At 37.4% G+C, this 18,994-nt stretch overlaps 1 protein-coding gene across 1 annotated transcript; it reads right to left on the bottom strand.

The window, feature by feature from the left end:
• Window positions 1-437: 437 nt before the first annotated feature.
• Window positions 438-18,990, bottom strand: NAA30 (N(alpha)-acetyltransferase 30, NatC catalytic subunit; the record flags this gene model as incomplete). The annotated part of the gene is made up of 4 exons (XM_010015540.1): window positions 438-1,634; window positions 8,478-8,533; window positions 10,592-10,715; window positions 18,295-18,990. Coding segments are annotated over 4 exons (1,014 nt in total), but the record flags the coding sequence as incomplete, so codon positions are not given.
• Window positions 18,991-18,994: the final 4 nt, after the last annotated feature.

Raw genomic sequence — 18,994 nt, 5'->3', positions numbered from 1 at the left:
AATAATAATTAAAAAAAGTGTAGTAAGGCAAATCTGAAGAGTACGCTCAGCTACAGAAGAGCGGATTCACTGAGAGTTCATCCTTTTCACAGGTTACATAGGTGCTTCCACAAGTCAATTCATACCTTTTTTTCTTTCTGAAGTGAAAAAATCCAACTGATTCATAGAATTGGGCTGTATAATTACACTGAACAAGAAAGCCTAGACACTGTAATTACTGAAAAAATGATGGGTGTTGGTAAAATCTATGTAAGCCCAATTAAAGAAAGGAAAAAAAGAAAAATAGAGAAAAACAGAGCAAGAGCAAATGCGAGAAAGAGAGAGAAAGAGAGAAGTCCTTCCCCTCTGCTTTGATTTTAGAGGGGGGAAATCCCCCAATAACTTAGCTCATGAAAGTTTAGAGAAAATTAGAGCAGCTAAAAATGCATACAATACAACTTGAAATTTATTTCCAAGACCAAGAGTGAAGCATTTTAGAACAGTGAAGCAAAGCAATCTGAATCTGAAAAAAAATTGTTCCAACTATCTTAAAAACAGCTGTTTTTCTGAGCTTCTAGCAATAATTTTGATTAAATAAAATCATACCAATTTACATTAATTTTCTATATATTCTTTCAAAAGTCCCTCACTCTTTTAATGAAAAAAGTGCATCCAAGACCAGCAGAGATTTACTGGTGACATCAGGTTCTCTTTTAGCAGCTACTCAAGGTTTTCAAAATAGCTTACACTTGAAAAGAAGGGCCTTCCAAACCCTGTTTTGGGAGAAGTATCCAAATTATAAAAATCTGAAATAATTTATTATCAAATCCAGAATTTAAATAAAAGCAGAAATTTTCTTGCAAAGACAATTGAAGAAAGTAAAAGAATAAAAGCATGCACTCCAAACTTAGAGGTGAAGACAAATATACTTATCTATACAGGCACTGGCAGACGCAATTTAATTGTTACTGTTACTCATTGTAACACACACCCCACCCTACAATACATTTTTTCATTCACTAATCACTGAGGTACCAATATTTAAGAATGGAAAATTCAATATTGAAAAATAAAACCTAAAATTGAAGCCTTTTCCCAGAAAACTATGGCAATTTTTGTATGAAATGTTAGTATACTTATAGAATTTTACAATCTACATTGGCTTTTTTCTGGAACCAGAAGTTGTGTTCCACATACAGGTTCTTTGATAAAACGTTCACTGTGTATGTAATACAGTCAGTAGACTTGCAAATGAATGAAAGTATCTTGGCTATCAAGTGGCACATCTTGCTGGTACCAAAAGAACTCGAAGTTTGAAACAATCGGTTTTAATTCTGAACAAATGCGCCATGCCAAAGTGCAACAAATATGTGCGACACTCAATGAGACACTGACAGATTAAGAGCTGTATGAAAATTACTAAGTCCACCTGCAAAGCAATTTTGTACAAATTGCATTGCATGCAAAGGACAACCCTGCGCTGTTGGGACGTCAGTTTCTTGATGTGATGGTTTCTTTTAACGCAGCCATAGTTTAAGACGCAGTGCATCAACTCCATTTAAATAGTATCTGAACAGCCTCTTGTCTCGCACAAAACCAAGGTTTTCATAAAGTTTCAAAGCAGACTTATTTGTGATTTCTGTTTCCAATACAACCTTTGAGGGAGGGGGAAAAAAAAAGAAAGAAAGAAGAAAAATATGTTATCATATTAGAAAGCAGTTGCAATTACATAATTACCAAACTAACTTCAAGGTTTTTATTTAAGGGTACACTTATTAGCTATGAGTGGGATCAACTTATTCAAGCAACCCCTCTCCATTCCCACATTTAAAAAAAATAAATAGTAGTTCATCAACAATTGTAGCTGTAAACAACTACTGATTCATATCAAGATTTTAGTTCTTCGCTGTAAATAGTATTTCAACTCATTACCTAATAGGGAGGGAAAAAAACACCAACCAACCAATAAGCCCCACCTCCCAACACCTCCCCCTCAAAAAATCCCAAACCAAAACCAACCTACCAAACATGCTAGGGTCCAAAACATACTTTGAAATTAGAATGAGCAACTGAACCTTTACATGTCACAAGAACTTGGCACATGAAATCTTGTTTAGTCATTTAGTATCTTTGACCTCTAATTCAATAGATACAGACCTAGATATAAGCTTCAGCATTCTAGGACTAGCTGTCAGACCCAGTGTTTGCAATCAATATTTGTGCTCAACACAAGCATCCCAAACTCAAATCAGAGTGCACACCAGGAAGAAAGAGCAGCTTTTTCCATCTTTCCCCACCATTTGTTTGTAAGATCCCAGTTGCAGGAAGATCTGTCATAAATAGCTCAGACCAAACCCAAGTATAAGAGTAGTCCAAATTAAGTAAAGATTCAAAATTATCCCAGAAGTCTCAAGTACAGGTAAAACCCCTTCACTGGCATTAACAAGAATTACAAAACTGCAGAAGTATGTCCCTCTGAATTGTTTTCCCCTCTTTTCTCCACATGCACTGAACAGAGGTCTGCTGTTAACTGGTAAGCTGTGTACCCACTCCAAATGACAAAACCTTGCATTGCCTCTTTGCTGTTGTCCAATGCAATTATTTAATGATTCTGCTATTAAGGACAAATCATGGTTGTGCAAGAACCCAGGCTGAAGTAATAAGCTGACTAGACTATATACAGTCCCATGAAAATGTACGTTCAGGTATTAAACAAGAGCTGATGGACACTGCAGAAAGAACATATAATGAAAATACAGCCTAAGCAACTTCTGCAACAAATCAGTGATTACTGCTGGTGTGAAGCCCACTAACAACTATTTTTATGCAGAGATATCTACTCTGTGTAGATAGAACTATATATGTAAGACTCCCTGAGTCCAAAAAAAGTCACCTACCCCATCTCACAACCCAGGACAACCTTTTCTTTCAATTATAAGGAGGAAAACTGGTTAACATCCCTCCACACACACCCCTAAAACCAGGAACAAATATTAGCGTGTATTTGTAAAGCAGTTTAAGTCAATCTACTTCATGGACTCTGTGGCCCTCCTGCCTTCAGGCACACATTTCCATTCCCCCTCACCTATTTGGCCATCTCACTAGGCTTATGGCTGAGCTACTTCAAGCTCTCTGGTAGAAAACCTTTCCTTTTTCTCCTCATCAGGTTTGTTTTCTGCGGTCTGAGGAGTCGCTAAGCCAATGTAAAAGAGAGAGGCAGTGAGCAGTTAGACTGGTCACCTTCAGTAAGCTTTAGAAATCCATTTAATGTATATATTTGAGCATTACTCAAGTTTCAAACAACTCCAGCCACATTCCAACGGATAATTCTCCCTATGCTTCACAGTGTAAGAATGTTGAAAGAATAGTAAACCTGGAGCTAACAACCCAATGAACAACATAAGACTTAGAAGTAGTTCATTTTATGAAAAGGAACTAAAAGTCACACATTAAATACTAATAGTTAGAGTTCTCAAGTTACAGCAGGACACTCCATTGTACCTGCACACTTGAGACAATCTAATTCAAGTATTAGTCTTATGGCAAGAATTAGGGATTGAATTTCTCTATCTGGCCCTCCATAGAATACTACTATCAAGTTTTGTGACTTGATCGAGTACTCTTAACATCCTTAATCCATTAAAATGGACAACAATTTATAACAAATTATGGAAGTGCAGTAGTTTTCCTGAAAAGTGATATTTTCTACACAATTATGCACATTGTACAACTTCTTAGTTCAAATTTAAACAAAGCATTACGCCAAAGAGGAAATCTGACCCATGTAAATCCACAGTGCAGGAGACTATTATTTCAACTCTTAGCTACAAATGGCATTCACTCTCATAAAAGTTTAGTAACCTGTCAGAGTGATATAACAAGTCCGTATCTAAGTGCAAGCTCAAATACCCTGCAATGCTAAAAGACTTTCAAAACTGCAGATCACTGAATTTAAGGGAGTGGTTAAATGTTGAAATTCAGGTTTGTTGGAATCCTACTGCCTCAGCCAATGCTTGTCTTAAAAGCAAATGCAAGATACTTGCTCTGGTATTTCTAAGACTCAGCAGAATGAAAAGTAATTCCCTGATCTCAACATACTGCTTTTATCTGAAAGGTCTAAAGACATGTTTCTACTATCTAAAAAGGAAACAGTCACATTTTATCCAAATTTCATTAGCTTCATTTTGTGATGGATGCATCTCTTCCTGCGTGAGATTTTCAATCAAGCTCCAAACCTTCAATCATTGTATTTATTTCTGGTCTCATAGGGTCTATTTTGTTGTACATACATGCCTGTTAAATCCTCTGATAACACACTCATATCCTCCCCTGGAGAACAGCAAAAGTCTGATTGGGTTTAACTGCATTTTCTGCACAAGTTGCAACTTCCTGAAGGCTGTTACTTTCTCTTAAGTCTTAAATTTCATAAACCTAACATTTTATCTCAATTTTAATAGGATTATATTGAAATATACACGTAATTTTTACTAGTGTAGTACTGAATTAAAATGACACACCTTCTGAGGTGGTCAAAACCCCCCCACTTTAAATCACCCTGAAGTTTCAGTGGAAATTCTCACGAGAAGTTGCAATTCCTTTTCACATTCTACATTTTGCTTAAAACAGCTCTTAAAAGTTCCACTATAGAGTCTTAATTTAGTTACCAGTTACCTGGTACATTTTTTCAGTAATACAAAGTAAATGAATTGTAAGCAGTCATTTGCTACAGATAGAAAACCTACATGTGAATGAATAACTCCTCCTTTCTAATTGTGATTAAGGGATGGAATAGTTCCATACGAAGGTCTTAAGTACTACAATTTTTAAAAACTGCTTCTCAGTAAAAACTAAGCAAATGTACAAAATACAGCTTGAATCCAACTTGCAAAACTATAGGAAAACTATATGGGAGCAAAACTATTCACCTTCAACTGATCTATTTCTCTAGTTCATATTTTCCATGCAACCAGCCCACAAAGTTATTCTAAATCATTGTGACTTATTGGAAACTCAGGTCATTATTTGAAAACCTCCAGTTCAGTACCCCAATATTAGAATTCATTAACAACAAATACCTGAGTAAGCCAAAGTTAAATAAAATAAAAACAAAAACAAAAAGGCAAAGACACCTCACGTTTTGTAATGCTATATCCAAACACTCCAGCTCAAAGCATGCTGAGTACTTTTTTTAGGCTTGAAGGCTATTTCTAGTTCAAATACACCCCACCCCCCCAACATCAGATCATTTCCCTTGTTTCTATTCTAATGTAAGCCACAGCCAGCTCCTCCCCTCCATGCAAATTCCATTCCAGCCAATTCACTTCTTCACTTACTCACCCCAGCTTCCTCAAGCTGGGAAACAACCTCTGGCTGGAAGGATATTGACTCTTGTCTTTGAAGGATGGCATATAGCATAAACTATCTCTTTGGCAGCTGGCTACCCACAGAAGCTTGCACTGCAAATCACTTGTTCCACAGCTTGGCTTAGTTTATTCCCAGAAAAATAGTTTACAGGAAAAAATATAAACTAAATCACTAAAATATTGCAGCATATGTTGAGATGCCAGCACACTGGTAGTGATTTTTGAAGATTTTCATCTATGGTGTTATATAAATCTTTTATTTTTCAGGACTTAATGTTGATACCTCAAAAAGTCCAATTTATGGTGCTTTGCAAAGTAACACACCGAAAAAAGCGTTTGTTATATACAACATATCATTAAAATTAAGTACATTTACTGCACCTATTCCATAATCAGATTGAAGAAAATAGTTTCCAAGCAGCCTTTGGAAATTTTTATGATACCCACAGCTGCATATTCATGGTTTTAGTCCAATTCCATGAAAGCTTCAGAAAGCAGCAGCATTTTATTTTTTTTAATTCCAGGTCCTCTTACACCAAGTAGCAGCATCTTTTTATTTTTATCATGCTTTTGAGTTTATTAAGTGATGTAGAAAAATATCTTAATAGCAGCAGAGATGATTAAACTATTTACACACCTCACAAAGACATATTGCTGTGATGCACTACTTCATGTTTGATCAGCTCTAGGCATCAATTACACAGACAGAAACCATTCTCCCAAAAACTTGTAAAATCTGGTGAAGGCGAATGTTTTGGCTTTGTTGGACAGAGGCAAACAGACAGAGCCAGACTTTTTATAGCTGGCTAGTTCGATTTTTCAGATTCTGGTCACAACTGAAAAGTCAGCAATCCACCATGCAGTACCAAGTAACCAACATCCTTATTTTGTACCATGTAGAAGCCTACATTTGGTGGCAATAAAAAGAAAGCATGCGAACATTGGCTGTTTGGCTGTAGATAACCTGTATGTGAAAACAACAACATAAATATACAAAATCAATGAGGGTATGCCTCTGCTAACTGTTGTAGAGTCAGAAAAATACTCCGCTTGTGCTCCATGTTGCCCAGGTGTAACGGGCTCCCATTTCAAAATGCTGTGACAGCACAAGACAGCTGATGCAAAAGCCCCCAAGAAGCAAGGCATAATTAGTTCGGAATCATCATCCCACAAACACAGATACAGAGTCTTTGAAACATGCCTGTACCTGTTCAGCATACACTTTTAAGGAGCTTGAATTGTAGCACTTTTGATTAAAGAGGCACAGCAAGAGCCTCTGAAAAATGGCCTCTGCACATAGTACAAAGCATTTATACAGCACCATAGATGAAAATCTGTGACTAAGAGTTAATGAGGTCTCACTACAGACTAGCCTGCAATCCTTACGACATTTATTTAATTTTTCCAAAGATAAAAAACAGTAAGAAGGGCTCTTGGACTAATACTACAGCTGCAGAAAAAGATGCAGGAGAGATCACTGTGTGCATACCTGTTAGACCAATTCAGAAATTAAGTTATGTGAGTAGTAGTACATACACATTCATAAATCATATGGTAATACTTGCAACTCTGGTAGCTTTAATAGAAATAGCTGGTTCTGCCACTGACTCTCTAATAACAGTAGACAATTACATTTCAATTCTCCAACTGCAATGTGAACAGTGTGATACTATTTCTCAATTATTTCTCTAATATTTTAAATCATGGATACTCCAGCAATGGCAAATTAATTCAAGACCATAGTGAAAAGTAGGGGGGGAGAGGGGGAGAAGAACCCTCCAAAAAAACCCAAAAACCAAAAATTTTTTATATTAGTTCAGTGTAGCAAGTAGTAAAACAGATTAGAGCAAAGCAATGATTATAGAAGCATCAAGCCATAGCAAAGAACTTAAAGAATTGCAGAACTATCAGATTACACTACACTGCCCGAGTACAACATAAATTGGGGGGGGAGGGGGAGAGAGAGAAAAATAAAAAAAAGACACTAGTAAGCACAGGCATGAAGGAATTTGAAGGGAAGAATATGTGTATCAATGAAGTGAGAGCACATGCAGGGGTGCTGCAAGAGGTGTAACAAAGTAGAAAAATAAAGAGTATGTGCCAGAAATCCTGTGACAAAAACTGTAGTTTTACATAAGAAACTTTAACACACCACAGTAGTACAATTGAGGGAGCAGCTGAAACAAAGTAACAGATCAAAGAATAATTAATCATGACTCACTGAAATGACACAGCACTTATATATCAGGAACAAGTAACAACTGCATTGTACCAAGGAGATGAAAGTTAAAGGGGCAGATAATCGGCTAAGAAGGATAGACAGCTTAAGGAGGATGGATGTAAGGAGCATTCCTCATAGGTTAAACTTGGCATATAAAGACAGTTAGCTGATTTTTATATTTATATATATGAAAGTAACAAAAAAACCCAACCAAATAACCACCCCACCAAACAAAAACAAACAAACAAAAAAACCCAAACAAAAAAATACCAAAGCAAAGACCCTCAAACAAACAGACAAATTAAAAATACAATCAAACCCAAACAAAGCCCTAAACAGTAGGGACTGTAATCTGCTAAAAGGAAAGAGTAATAACATATAGTACAAAGAAAGTCTGACAGTCACTTTCCTTGCAAGTTTTCACTGACATACTGAATCATTATAGAGTTCTGTTAGTGCTATGTAATATAGCTATGCACTGTCAGAACAGCCTGAGTTGCTGTGATAAAAGCACATTTTGCAATACTACAGCATGTACTGTTCCAGTACCTTTGTGTATTCTGAAAGTATGGAAATATTACACACAACAGGTAAGTTACAGTGGTCATTAGCACCTTAGAGTAGTCTTTGAAGGGAAATGTGCCTGCGACCAAAGGTTGAGGCAGCATCGCAAAGTAAAACAAAACCTGAAACATTGAATTTGAGGACTTATGATAAATTTAGAAAATCCTTCTCCCATGTGTGCCACATGCCTTTTTGGGATTATTTTTCCTTTTATTATAAAGGAAAGAGCTTCTTAACAACCCATTTCCCACCTAAAAAAGTCCTGTAGAAGAAAAACCTGAAAATTTAATCCACATACAGGAGAATGCAAACCATTTACATTATGAAAGTTCTTGATGATAAAATCTTACCTCATCACAATCTCCTTCAACCATAGCATAAATAGCTTTCTTAACCAAGTTTGTACCTGAAATATAGATTTCAGTAAGTGCAAGAGTTGCAGTGCAAAAGATGCTAGTTTATATATGACTAACGTGTGCTACCTACATGACATGATACCTGAGGAAAGCAGGAAGGAAAGAAAGAAAGAAAAAAAGAAAGAAGTTGCAGTCAAGTTGAAGTCTCGAGTTTGAACATTAAAATAATCCATAAAGTTACCCAGAGACTCAGCTTAAGTGCAAGATTTTTCTAACACAAGAATATTAGAAACAGGCTTCTATGTTTAACATGGTGTTATATATAGCCTTCCAAGATATGATTCATTCCTTTTCGTTGCATTTAAAGTCAAAATCTGCTGGCACGTACTTGAAGGACATTTATCTTCCAAGGGAATTTCCTCTTACTAAACCTAATACTTCTATTAGTAACAGAGCTTTTGAAACCACTTTTCTTGTGGCTCACTCCCTTTTGGATTTGTTAGTATCCAATAGTATGGTTGAAGCCCATCCCTTCCCCTCAGTCAAGCATTAATTTAATTCTTTATCATTATTTTTCATCCATTTCACAACAGTTCTACAAATGTAATACCCCTACCTGTCTGTAAATTGGGGTGAAATTGAAAGTTGATCTCAAAATTATTAGAAGGAAAAAATGGTATTCAATGAAATTGCATAAATTGCATAAATCTCACTTCCGTAAGAAGGCTAAGAAAAAGGAAAAAAAAACAACCCAAGGAACCTAGAGAATGTTTTAAAATATTCTCAGAACCTTAATCAATTAAGATTTTCATTGAATGTATATTTACTGTACTACATTTACAACAAATCTTCAGATTAATAGCATACTTGGAGAAACAGCAAGGTAGCAAATGTAGGAAAAAGTCAACATACATAACACTAAAGTAAGCGAGGCTTTAAATACAAATTCTATTTATGTAAGTCTAAAATAATGAACTAACTAAAACTAGGGGAATATCTTGCAGAGATTTTCATAATAACAATATTAGTTCTTATTTACTTATGAATCCAAGCACCTGCAATTAAATTATGGCAGGCTCATGATTCAGCTAAATGGAAAGGACAGACAGTGATTTCTCAATATCCTCTTCCCTCTGCTCCATTACAGAAACTAACAATGGCTTTTGAATTGCAACAAAACAATCCACACATGCTTGAATAGTCATGGTAACATGCAGTGCTTCATGTCTCTTCAAGTTTTTTTTTTGTTTTTTGAAGAGGAGAACAAACACAACAGCACCATTCTGCAATGCATCACCATATTTTTCCATTGCAAGTAATTTTCTGCCTTTAATCACAAAAGTATGAGCTGTTCTGAGTGAATGAGTGGTGAAGCACATTTCTAGGCTTTGAAGCAGACATCTACGTTTTATATTAAAAAAAAAAGTTACAAAATGTACTTTCTCAATAACCAACACACACAAAAAAAATTAAGTTCCATAAGAACAGATCTTTAATTAAGCCAACTAGGATAACTGGTGTTAGAATGAAAATCCCTTCACCAGGGCAAAACTGATTAACGAGGGAAGGCAAACTCCCTGCCAAGAGTGATTTCTTTTATCATGGAATTTCCCAACAAAACAGATCTCTGTTTCAGTCATTCAAGTAGCAATACACAACAATTTTCCTTCACTTATTAATACAACAATGAGCTACATACATTCTCCCCAATGGGCAATATATGCATAATTGATAGGGGAAAGCCAGAGGATAAGTTCACTGAAAAAAGAAAGACTGAACACAACATAAAAACACAGTGATGAAGGCACACATCAAAATGCAAACCAATTCCCACTGTTGTTATTTGACAGTGGTAACAGACAGAGGTAAGGGGCTGCTAACCACCTTTCTTTTTAGCTTTATCGTATTCCACGTGTAAATCTCATAGGGCATTTTAGGTTATTTTAATAAAATAAAAAAAGCCACTAGGGAGCCACTGTGGTTGAGTAAGGCACGGATAACAAAAACCACCGTATCTAGAAGTTCAGTTCTGCTTAAATCTTTATGACAGCTGCATTTATCCCAACTACAGGATTTAAGTAAGAAGTAACAAAAAAGTCTATTCTTACCAATTCCTTTTCTTCTGTATTTGGAATCCACTGCTAACATGGCTATATAACCTCTGCGGAACATCTTTTTGTGCATATCCAGCTTGCAGACGATGGCACCTACACACTCCTCACCTACCATGGCCTTAAAGACAAACATACACGTATGTATTCTCAGTTTGTGATCTACAGTGCTACCAAAAGTAGTAAACCAGTTCATTTTAAGTGAAACAGCCACACAAAATGTTTGCATAAAGTGATTAAAAAAAAATAATTACTAAATAAATTTTTAAAACATCTCCAAAATTATAAATTAGATTAAGGGACTCATTTCTTTATTATATTTAAATAAAGTTACAAGTCAATTAACAACCAATGAATTGTCCTGGAGAAAACCACATTAGTAATCCATAAAGTCTACAGGCAAAACCATGTGTGATAGGAAACAAGGGGGAGGAAATAAAAATATCAAGTTAAGGCATAAATCATCTTTTCACATGGGCTGCTGCAGAGGAAGAAAAGTCCGTTCCTAAATTTTCATCTACAAGGGTTGCGGTAGATAAAATGCTTGATTTTTGTCTGGTTTTAATGTCAAGGCCACAAAGGATCAGAGAAAAATGTTGCTACATTTAATCTTTAGAAACTGTCATTTTCAGTCATGACACCCAAAGAACAAACAAAAAGCACAGAGTTAATGTCACACATTTTAACTGCTCAGAGATTTCCTTCATTAAGAGCTATGTACTGACAGTTAATCCCAATAGTATTGTTACAAAAAGCATGGTCAAGGAGATGTAGTCATTCTGAAACATAGAGGAAAAAAACCCACTTATCAAACCACTTACACAACCACTGTGTTCACCAAACTTTTACCATGAAATATATTAGAGAAAAAGCATAAGAAAAACTGAGTCATGTTAACTGAAGGATTAGGCAGAATGAGATTAATGACATTATAACCTGCAGCACTTAAAACTGAATAATGCTGCAGAATAGGACAGCATCCAAGAGGAGAATGAATTACTAGTTTCATGAAAGATTGACAGTGATAAAAAGGAAACTCATAATTCTAAGTATAGGTGTATAAATGGATTCACATATTTTGACAGACCTCTATCTGCAAGGGGGAACTAGACTTGGACTCAAGTGTAGCAACTAAACCAGGACTACAGCATATGATTGGCACAAGCATGTGCTAGCACAGGCACTTCTGAATAATCCAAATTTACAACAGTAAGACACATCAAATGGAAAGGACCTGCCAGAGCCAGCACTGCCAGACCTCAGCACAGTCCACCTGTGAACCCAGCACTTGCTTCTCCAAAGTCTATGGTATATACTCCATAAGCCTCCAACCACCTGAACCTTTTTGTACACAGCTAAGGCTCTACAGACAGAAAATCAGTTCATGCAGATTATATTGTGGATACGCAGTTTATTTCATTCCAAGAAGAATAATGTCTTCTGGCATCTCTACCTGGATGGTGTGTTATTAACCAGGTTAGCTGTCAGCCAGAGGCTGTATGAAAGCTGAAATGAAGCAGCCCCAAACATATGAGCTGCAGTTCCAAAGCTATGATACAGCATGATCCTAACACCATTTCCAATATAGTTTAAGCTCATCAGTCAAACATAATTATTGCTAAGTTTTTATTTGGCAGGAAACCACATTTTTTTAGTGGTATCCAAGAACAATCCTGAACAGTCTAAACAAGTATTTTTTAAAACAATGAACAAAAACTGTAGTGTGATCTAAATGGACTGAAATACAGCCTCTGAGCACTCTTTCATTTATTCTACAAAACAGTTTATTTCATAAAAAAGAAAAGTTGTACTTATACTAAAACTGTGCAGGCAAAGTGTCAGCTCAAGGCAAGTTTTGTATCTCAGCTCAGACCTGAGAAAACCAGGGAGTTAAATAAAGAGTGTCATCAGAAAGACTCTTCATAACATTGCTATAATTATGCAGAGTACCTAGATGTAATCTTAGACCTCACTAAAAATAAAAAAAAAGGCACACCACAAACTAGCACGTTATAGTTATGCTTTGCCTTGAACACATGCAAGTTGTTGATCGTAACAGTCATACAGAAAATTTTTAAGATATGTTTTTTACACATTTCAAGAGTAGAGACATTCTAGACAGTGTGTATCTGTGTTCTTTCTTCTTTAGGACACTTTTCTGAAAAGCTATGCTCATGTAATTAGAAAGCTAGACAGCAAAGAATTTTGGTTTGTGATCAAAGCAGCAAATAAACACTGGTTTTACAACTATTGCCAGAGAAGTGAAGCATGACTTTGTTACCAGTTCTCCAAATAGTTAAATCTGTTTCTCTGTCTTTAGGTACGTAAGTCTGCAGTTAATCTAAGTTGTTTCACCTACAGAAGGAGTGCTGAATTTCCACCTCAAATTGAGGCATTTTATTGCCTTTCCTCTTCTTTCTCCATCTCTCCAACCACATCCAATGTTGGAAATTAATCTAAAATCATCAAACGGTTTGGGCTGGAAGGGACATTAAAGCTTATCTAGTTGCAACCCCCTGCCACAGACAGGTACACCTTCCACTAGACCAGGCTGCTCAAAGTCCCATCCAGCCTGGCCTTGAAAACTGCCAGGGATAAGGCAGCCACAGCTTCTCTGGGCCCAAAACTTCTCTGTGATTTGTTTGTAATTTAATTCCCTGGAGAAGGTTAAACTGTGTAAATAAGAACAAACCCAAAAAACAGACTGAAATAGTGCGAGTTGGAAGGAGAAAGAAAAACATAATTCCCACACAACACCATTTGTGAAAGACAATCATGGGCGAAATTTTTGTTTCAGGTATATCAGAGTACTTCCAAACTACAAGTTTTTACAGACAGAATCCAGCCCAAGTTACTATTATGTATTATAAACCCCATGGAGTACTGTAAAACTTACTTCAATCGTAGGTCATTAGCAGGATTAAAATATATGAATTCAAATCCAGTATTTGCATCAACTTTGTTCTTATGAGTAAATTTAAATGCTTAACACAAACTAGATTTTAGTATCTTCCTATGGCAATCATTTCTAGAAAACTTAACACAAAAATGTCTGCAAATCAGCAAGGACAGCACTTTTCACAAAATTAAACTACTGGCATTAATTTAATTAGCAAAGATGGCATTAATTCTGTTAGCCATAGTCTGAGCATGCATTGAATACCCGGACCCTGTGACATTTGTTCCCATTTGAAGAATACTGAAACAATCATCTAGCCCCTGAAAGGGAAATATTTTGCAATTCAAATGAAGTAGAACCTGCACTACTGCAATACAGCTTCCCTTTCACAGATGCACCAAAATCCATCCCAAAGTATCACAGAAACAGCTCCGTATGAATCCTTTGGCTTACATTTAGCGATCATATTACTGAATGCCATTAGAGGATACATTTAGGCTAATGGTTTTAACCTAGTCTGGCAGTTCAGTCAGAGCTCTTTAGAATACTGGGCAAGTCACTAAGTTGCTCTGTTTTCACTCTATGAAACTGGACAGGAGTAATTCCTTCCCATGCAAGGGCATTACCAGAACAACTACACTAGCTGCTGTTACGTACTCAATACTCATACTGCAACGGCTTAAGTTTTCACAAAGCTGCTGACAGTAAGCCTGTGTCTGAAACCATAGTCAATCTTGAGAGGAAACTGGAATACAGAGTTTGCAAATTGAGAACGGATGTTACAGAATTTCTTCCTATGTCTGCCATGAGGCTAGGAAGACTTCTCAGACAGTTTCCTTACTTTTCTGGTTCTTCTATGTCCCAAGTTTCCCTCAACTGAAAAACAGGGACAATGTCTTACAAGTCTTAATTGTAACACGAAGTACACTTACTCTTGCATAAAATTCAATTTAAAAAAAAAAAAGCATTAGTATAAAACAAGATCTTAACTGCAGTCATTTAGGATTATAACACATCTAAAACCACTTACACGGTATTAATAGGTGATTTTAAAACTTGTGAAAGTTTAAATTATAAATGCTGCTATAGCTAGCGGCAAAGTTAAGAACCCAGAAGCACAGATTTTCTTCTTAAAAGGTACTCAAGTGGTGCAGTACTGTGAATGACACGAAAGGTTACAACACTCAGCCAGAACGCTGCTCTCCCTATGTCTTGTCTTACCCAAACTTTGGCACAGAGCAAGGTTTCCTAAGATCACCTCTCCCATGTTAAAGTACTTTGAAAAAAAATTTCTGAAATATTTAAGGTATCAGTTCTAAACTGAAGTTTCAGAACTTCAACGCTGATAGGACTAGAAGCCACAAAAGCACCTGAAAAGGAAGCTACAATTTTTGAAAAGTGTTTACAAACCATATGTGGACGAAGCTGTAGTGATGCTTGAAAATGCTTCATGTAAAACAAAAGATACCCCTTTCCTGGACCATTTTTTGACAGAAGAGTGGTTAGCATAGAAGAGAAACTGGGCTGACAGAGCTCCTGGGAATAAGTAAAAACCAGGCACTTACAGGGCACCCACACCTAGCACACAGCACAAACCTGCTTTTCAAAGGCAGGTGAAACTGGAGTTTAAGCAGCCAGTTGCAGTTTACGGATAAGGTTATTACCTTGCAACAGCTTAGTCAGTAATGCTGCAGTGTAACACATGAGAACTGATCATCAGGTATTCCCAATTTCTTACCCCTAAACTCAAGAAGACAGTTACACAGATGCATTTGATGTTAAAATGAACAGGCTTTGAAGATTCCTAGTATCTGCAGGTGCTTTTAAGTGAATACAAACTTTGTTGAGTGTACAATTAGGAAGTGGTTTGATACAGCAGAACACCGTAGTAGGGTAGGTAGTAAGTAACAAGTAAGGGTTGGTCCCATGCTTTCCCACCAGTTGTGCATTCTCATATCTTGCACCAACAACTGTGACATCCTGCTAGGAATTTATTTGGAGCCCTAAATCAACAGAAACCTGACCCTGAAACATATACATACACACACACACACTTATAAGTATGTGTCAGTTGTGGGAGGGCTATGTTAGCTTCCCAAACCGGAGAAACACAAAGGTTGGCATAATCCAAGAAGAGGTAGTTGAACAAAAAGAAAAGGCAAGCAGCCCTTTCTGTTGCATTAGCAATGGTGCACCTTGGGAAGGCAAGCCAAAACTCAGCAAGTTTCAAACCCATGAGATAATCATTGCCAGGAACAATGTTCACAATGCCCCCAGAAAACAGCTCTGCGTTGTCAGGTAGCCAAAATGCTAGATAGTGGAATTACAGTGTTTAGAAGGCTTACTGAATAAATGTCAGCAAGGAACAACTGGTGATCATTTACAGAAATTACACATCCCATCTTCAATTTAAATGGTGTTAGTACTTTCCCCTCACATGCTGAGAAAGGGAAAGAAGCCCATGACAGTGCAGTGAAGAGATGTGAGCATACATTGGAAAATTTTAAAAATGGTGATGGTGAAATTCAGTAAAGGAATTGGTTGAATCCTTACAGATACATTTTTTCAAAAGCCATCGAATTGCAATCTTACCCCTCTCCCAAAAAGCAATCAAAACCAAAACAAAACCTGGAACCAGAAGGTTTTGAGGACACCACGCACCAAAGAAAAATGATTCTTTGAGACCAGGCACTATGCTTCTACTCAGCATCCTGACACTGTTCTTGCTAATTGGAATATGCAGTCCCTGACTGAAGATAAATATTTTAAAGAGACTTATTAGACAGCAGTAGTTCAGGAATCCATTAGCAGCAGGAACAATTAAATTTTATAGAACAGAAAGTCTTCGAGACAACCTCTAAAAAACAAACCTTAAAAATACCAAAACCAGTCATAAAAAAGAGTCCATCAAATTTGACTCAATGTATGGCAAGACCTTCAAATTATTAAGTAATAACAATTGGCTAGCTTCAGTCACTCATAGCCACATATTCTTCTCTACAGTTTTATGTACTGTACATTGTTCCACCCTTAAAAAAAAAAAAAAAAGGCAAATACACAGAGTTCAAGTAAAGTTCTGTTAATTCATCAAGGCTATTAAAAACAACAACAACAAAAAAAAAAAAAAAAAACCAAACAAAAAACCCCAAACCAAACTAAAAGAAGCTGCCACTACAACATAAGCTTAAAGATACCTTCTTTTCCCTGAGTGATACCTTATTCTTTGAATGCACTTCTGGTATATTGCTCTGTCGAACAATTTGACATTGCGGTTTCTTTACAAAATTCTCAGCTTACTCCCTGACCAAAAACCCCCTAAAGATTTAATGTGTAAACCAATGCATTGTGATCTAATTGTACCCAACATTACCTTGCCATTACCAGCAAGACACTTGATGTGGAAAGTATGGACATTTGTAGCTCAAAAGCATTTATTTTCAATATGATGTAAATCAGTCACACATAGCTCAGTGCTTAAAAAATACCATTCTGTTCTGATCAGCATCCTTATAATGGCAAACATGACTTTGCATCAAACAATGTTTGCAAATATTTTTGTACTCTTATTTTGTTCCCAAAGGTAATGCTTTACTCAACTTCCTATAATCCTACTGTATTCCCTCTTCAGGGTTTTAAGAGGCATAGTTCTTAAAATCCTCCCATTAATCATAGAAATCCCGCTATAAATCATACCAGACCCTAAACCAAGAACATTCAGGAAGTTTAAGGCCAGATGGATTTCATTAGCCTCACCTCCTGTACTCATATCCTATTAAAATTTCACAGAGATACTCCTGAATTGAAGGGTGTCTTGGTTCTGGCTAAATCATACCTTTCAGCAAGGTGTCCAGCCTTGATTAAAACATCAAGAGAGAAGAATTCATCATTTACCATAGCAAGGAAGTGTCACACACTCCCATAAATGTTCTGTTATGGAGACCTACATTTTTCTGTGAGTAAAACAAATACAGCTAAGTTCCCGCTATGCATGTGTACTCAGGTCAACTCATATTCAGTTTTATACACCTCTGGATGGATTATCATCCTGAAAGCATGCTTTTGAACTGAGACACAAGTTCTTCCATAAGATTTGTCAAATATTTAGGAAGACAGGGTGACAGACAGATCAGTCTTTACAATAGTGCAGTAGGAAGAAAATGAAACTAAATACATTGTTAGTACAGCAAGACAATCTAAGCAGCACAAGAATTTCTGCATGCTGCATACACTATCACACCTGTAAGAAGCAATACAGTTGTACTTCTCTCTTTTCAAAGTAAGCTCACAGATCAAAAAGTCTACAAAACCTTTCACAATGTCTCTCCCTGTGAGAGACATTGTCTCCATGTCACTGAGCATTTATATGTTAGCCATACTGAAGTCTGTTTTAAAACCACTGTGCAAGAATTACTAGGCACTCTTAAGACACCATTAGACTAAGTACTTTCTTTTTTAAATACACACCTCAGAACAGAGACAGAATGATAAAATGAGCTACCAAAGGTCACGAAAGTCAATGTCAAAACCAAGATTAGAAGCCTTGAATTCCTGGATCCTAGCCCTGTGCTCAAACCCTTTCCCCACCACTTAAAACATGTATTAACAACTTAGGAACTTCAGGTGCATGCTTTACTTATACATGCACAAGTCACAAGGGAACTTCAGTAGGTAAAAAAAAGCTTGGCCTTATCCACAAAAAGATTATTAGAATCATTTCCACAAATGTCAACCTTTCAATCCTCTCCCACCCAGCCCCAAACCACTTCCAATTCCTTCCCTCCCTCCCCCCTCTGGCACTTACCAAAAAGCAAAGTTGTGGCCAGTTGTGGATAAAATACCTATATGTGTAAATGGAGTAGGGTTCAGACAGATCTTTGGTGATCAGTCTCATGATATCGGGCATCTGCAGCTCTGACTCATATTGGACGTATCGTATCGTTATGTCCTCCTCGGGCTGAGAGTCCGTTCCCGAGCCTTTCAAACTACAAGCTGCTGCTAAGGACCCGGAGAGTAGCAGCAGGGACTCCTCCTGCTCCCCTCCTTTATCTCCCTCCTCCTGCTCTTCCTCCTCCAAGCCAGTCCCTCCTGCCAGTCCACTGCCAGCTGCAGTCTTAGCAGCAGTGGTAGTTGTGGCAGCAAGCTGGCCACTGTCCTCTCTTGCTGCTGCTGTTGCTGGGGGAGAAGGAGGAGGAGAGGGTGCAGTCCTTCCCTGGGGAGGGAGGTGGTTGGTAAGGGAGGATGAGCACGGTGCTGTGGTCGGGGGCGATGACTGCTGCTGCTGTCCAGAGCCCATTGTTTTGCTGGCTCGCTTGTTCTCCAGCCCCTCGGGGGCTACCCCTGCCTCCGAGCTGAGGATCTTGCTCTTGAGGGAGGCCCGCAGATGCCGCAGCTCGGGGCTGATGAGGCCATTGAGCTGGTGGTTGTGGTGCGGGGGATGGTGATGGTGGTGGCGGTGCTGCGGCCCCCCCTTGCCTCCGTCGCTGCCTCCTCCTCCTCCTCGC

This window comes from Nestor notabilis, unplaced genomic scaffold (assembly GCF_000696875.1).
Source record: "Nestor notabilis isolate BGI_N333 unplaced genomic scaffold, ASM69687v1 scaffold14425, whole genome shotgun sequence".
Taxonomy (NCBI): Eukaryota; Metazoa; Chordata; class Aves; order Psittaciformes; family Psittacidae; genus Nestor; species Nestor notabilis.
Note: the sequence above shows the minus strand (reverse complement) of the source record. Positions and strands in the feature narration are given on the sequence as shown.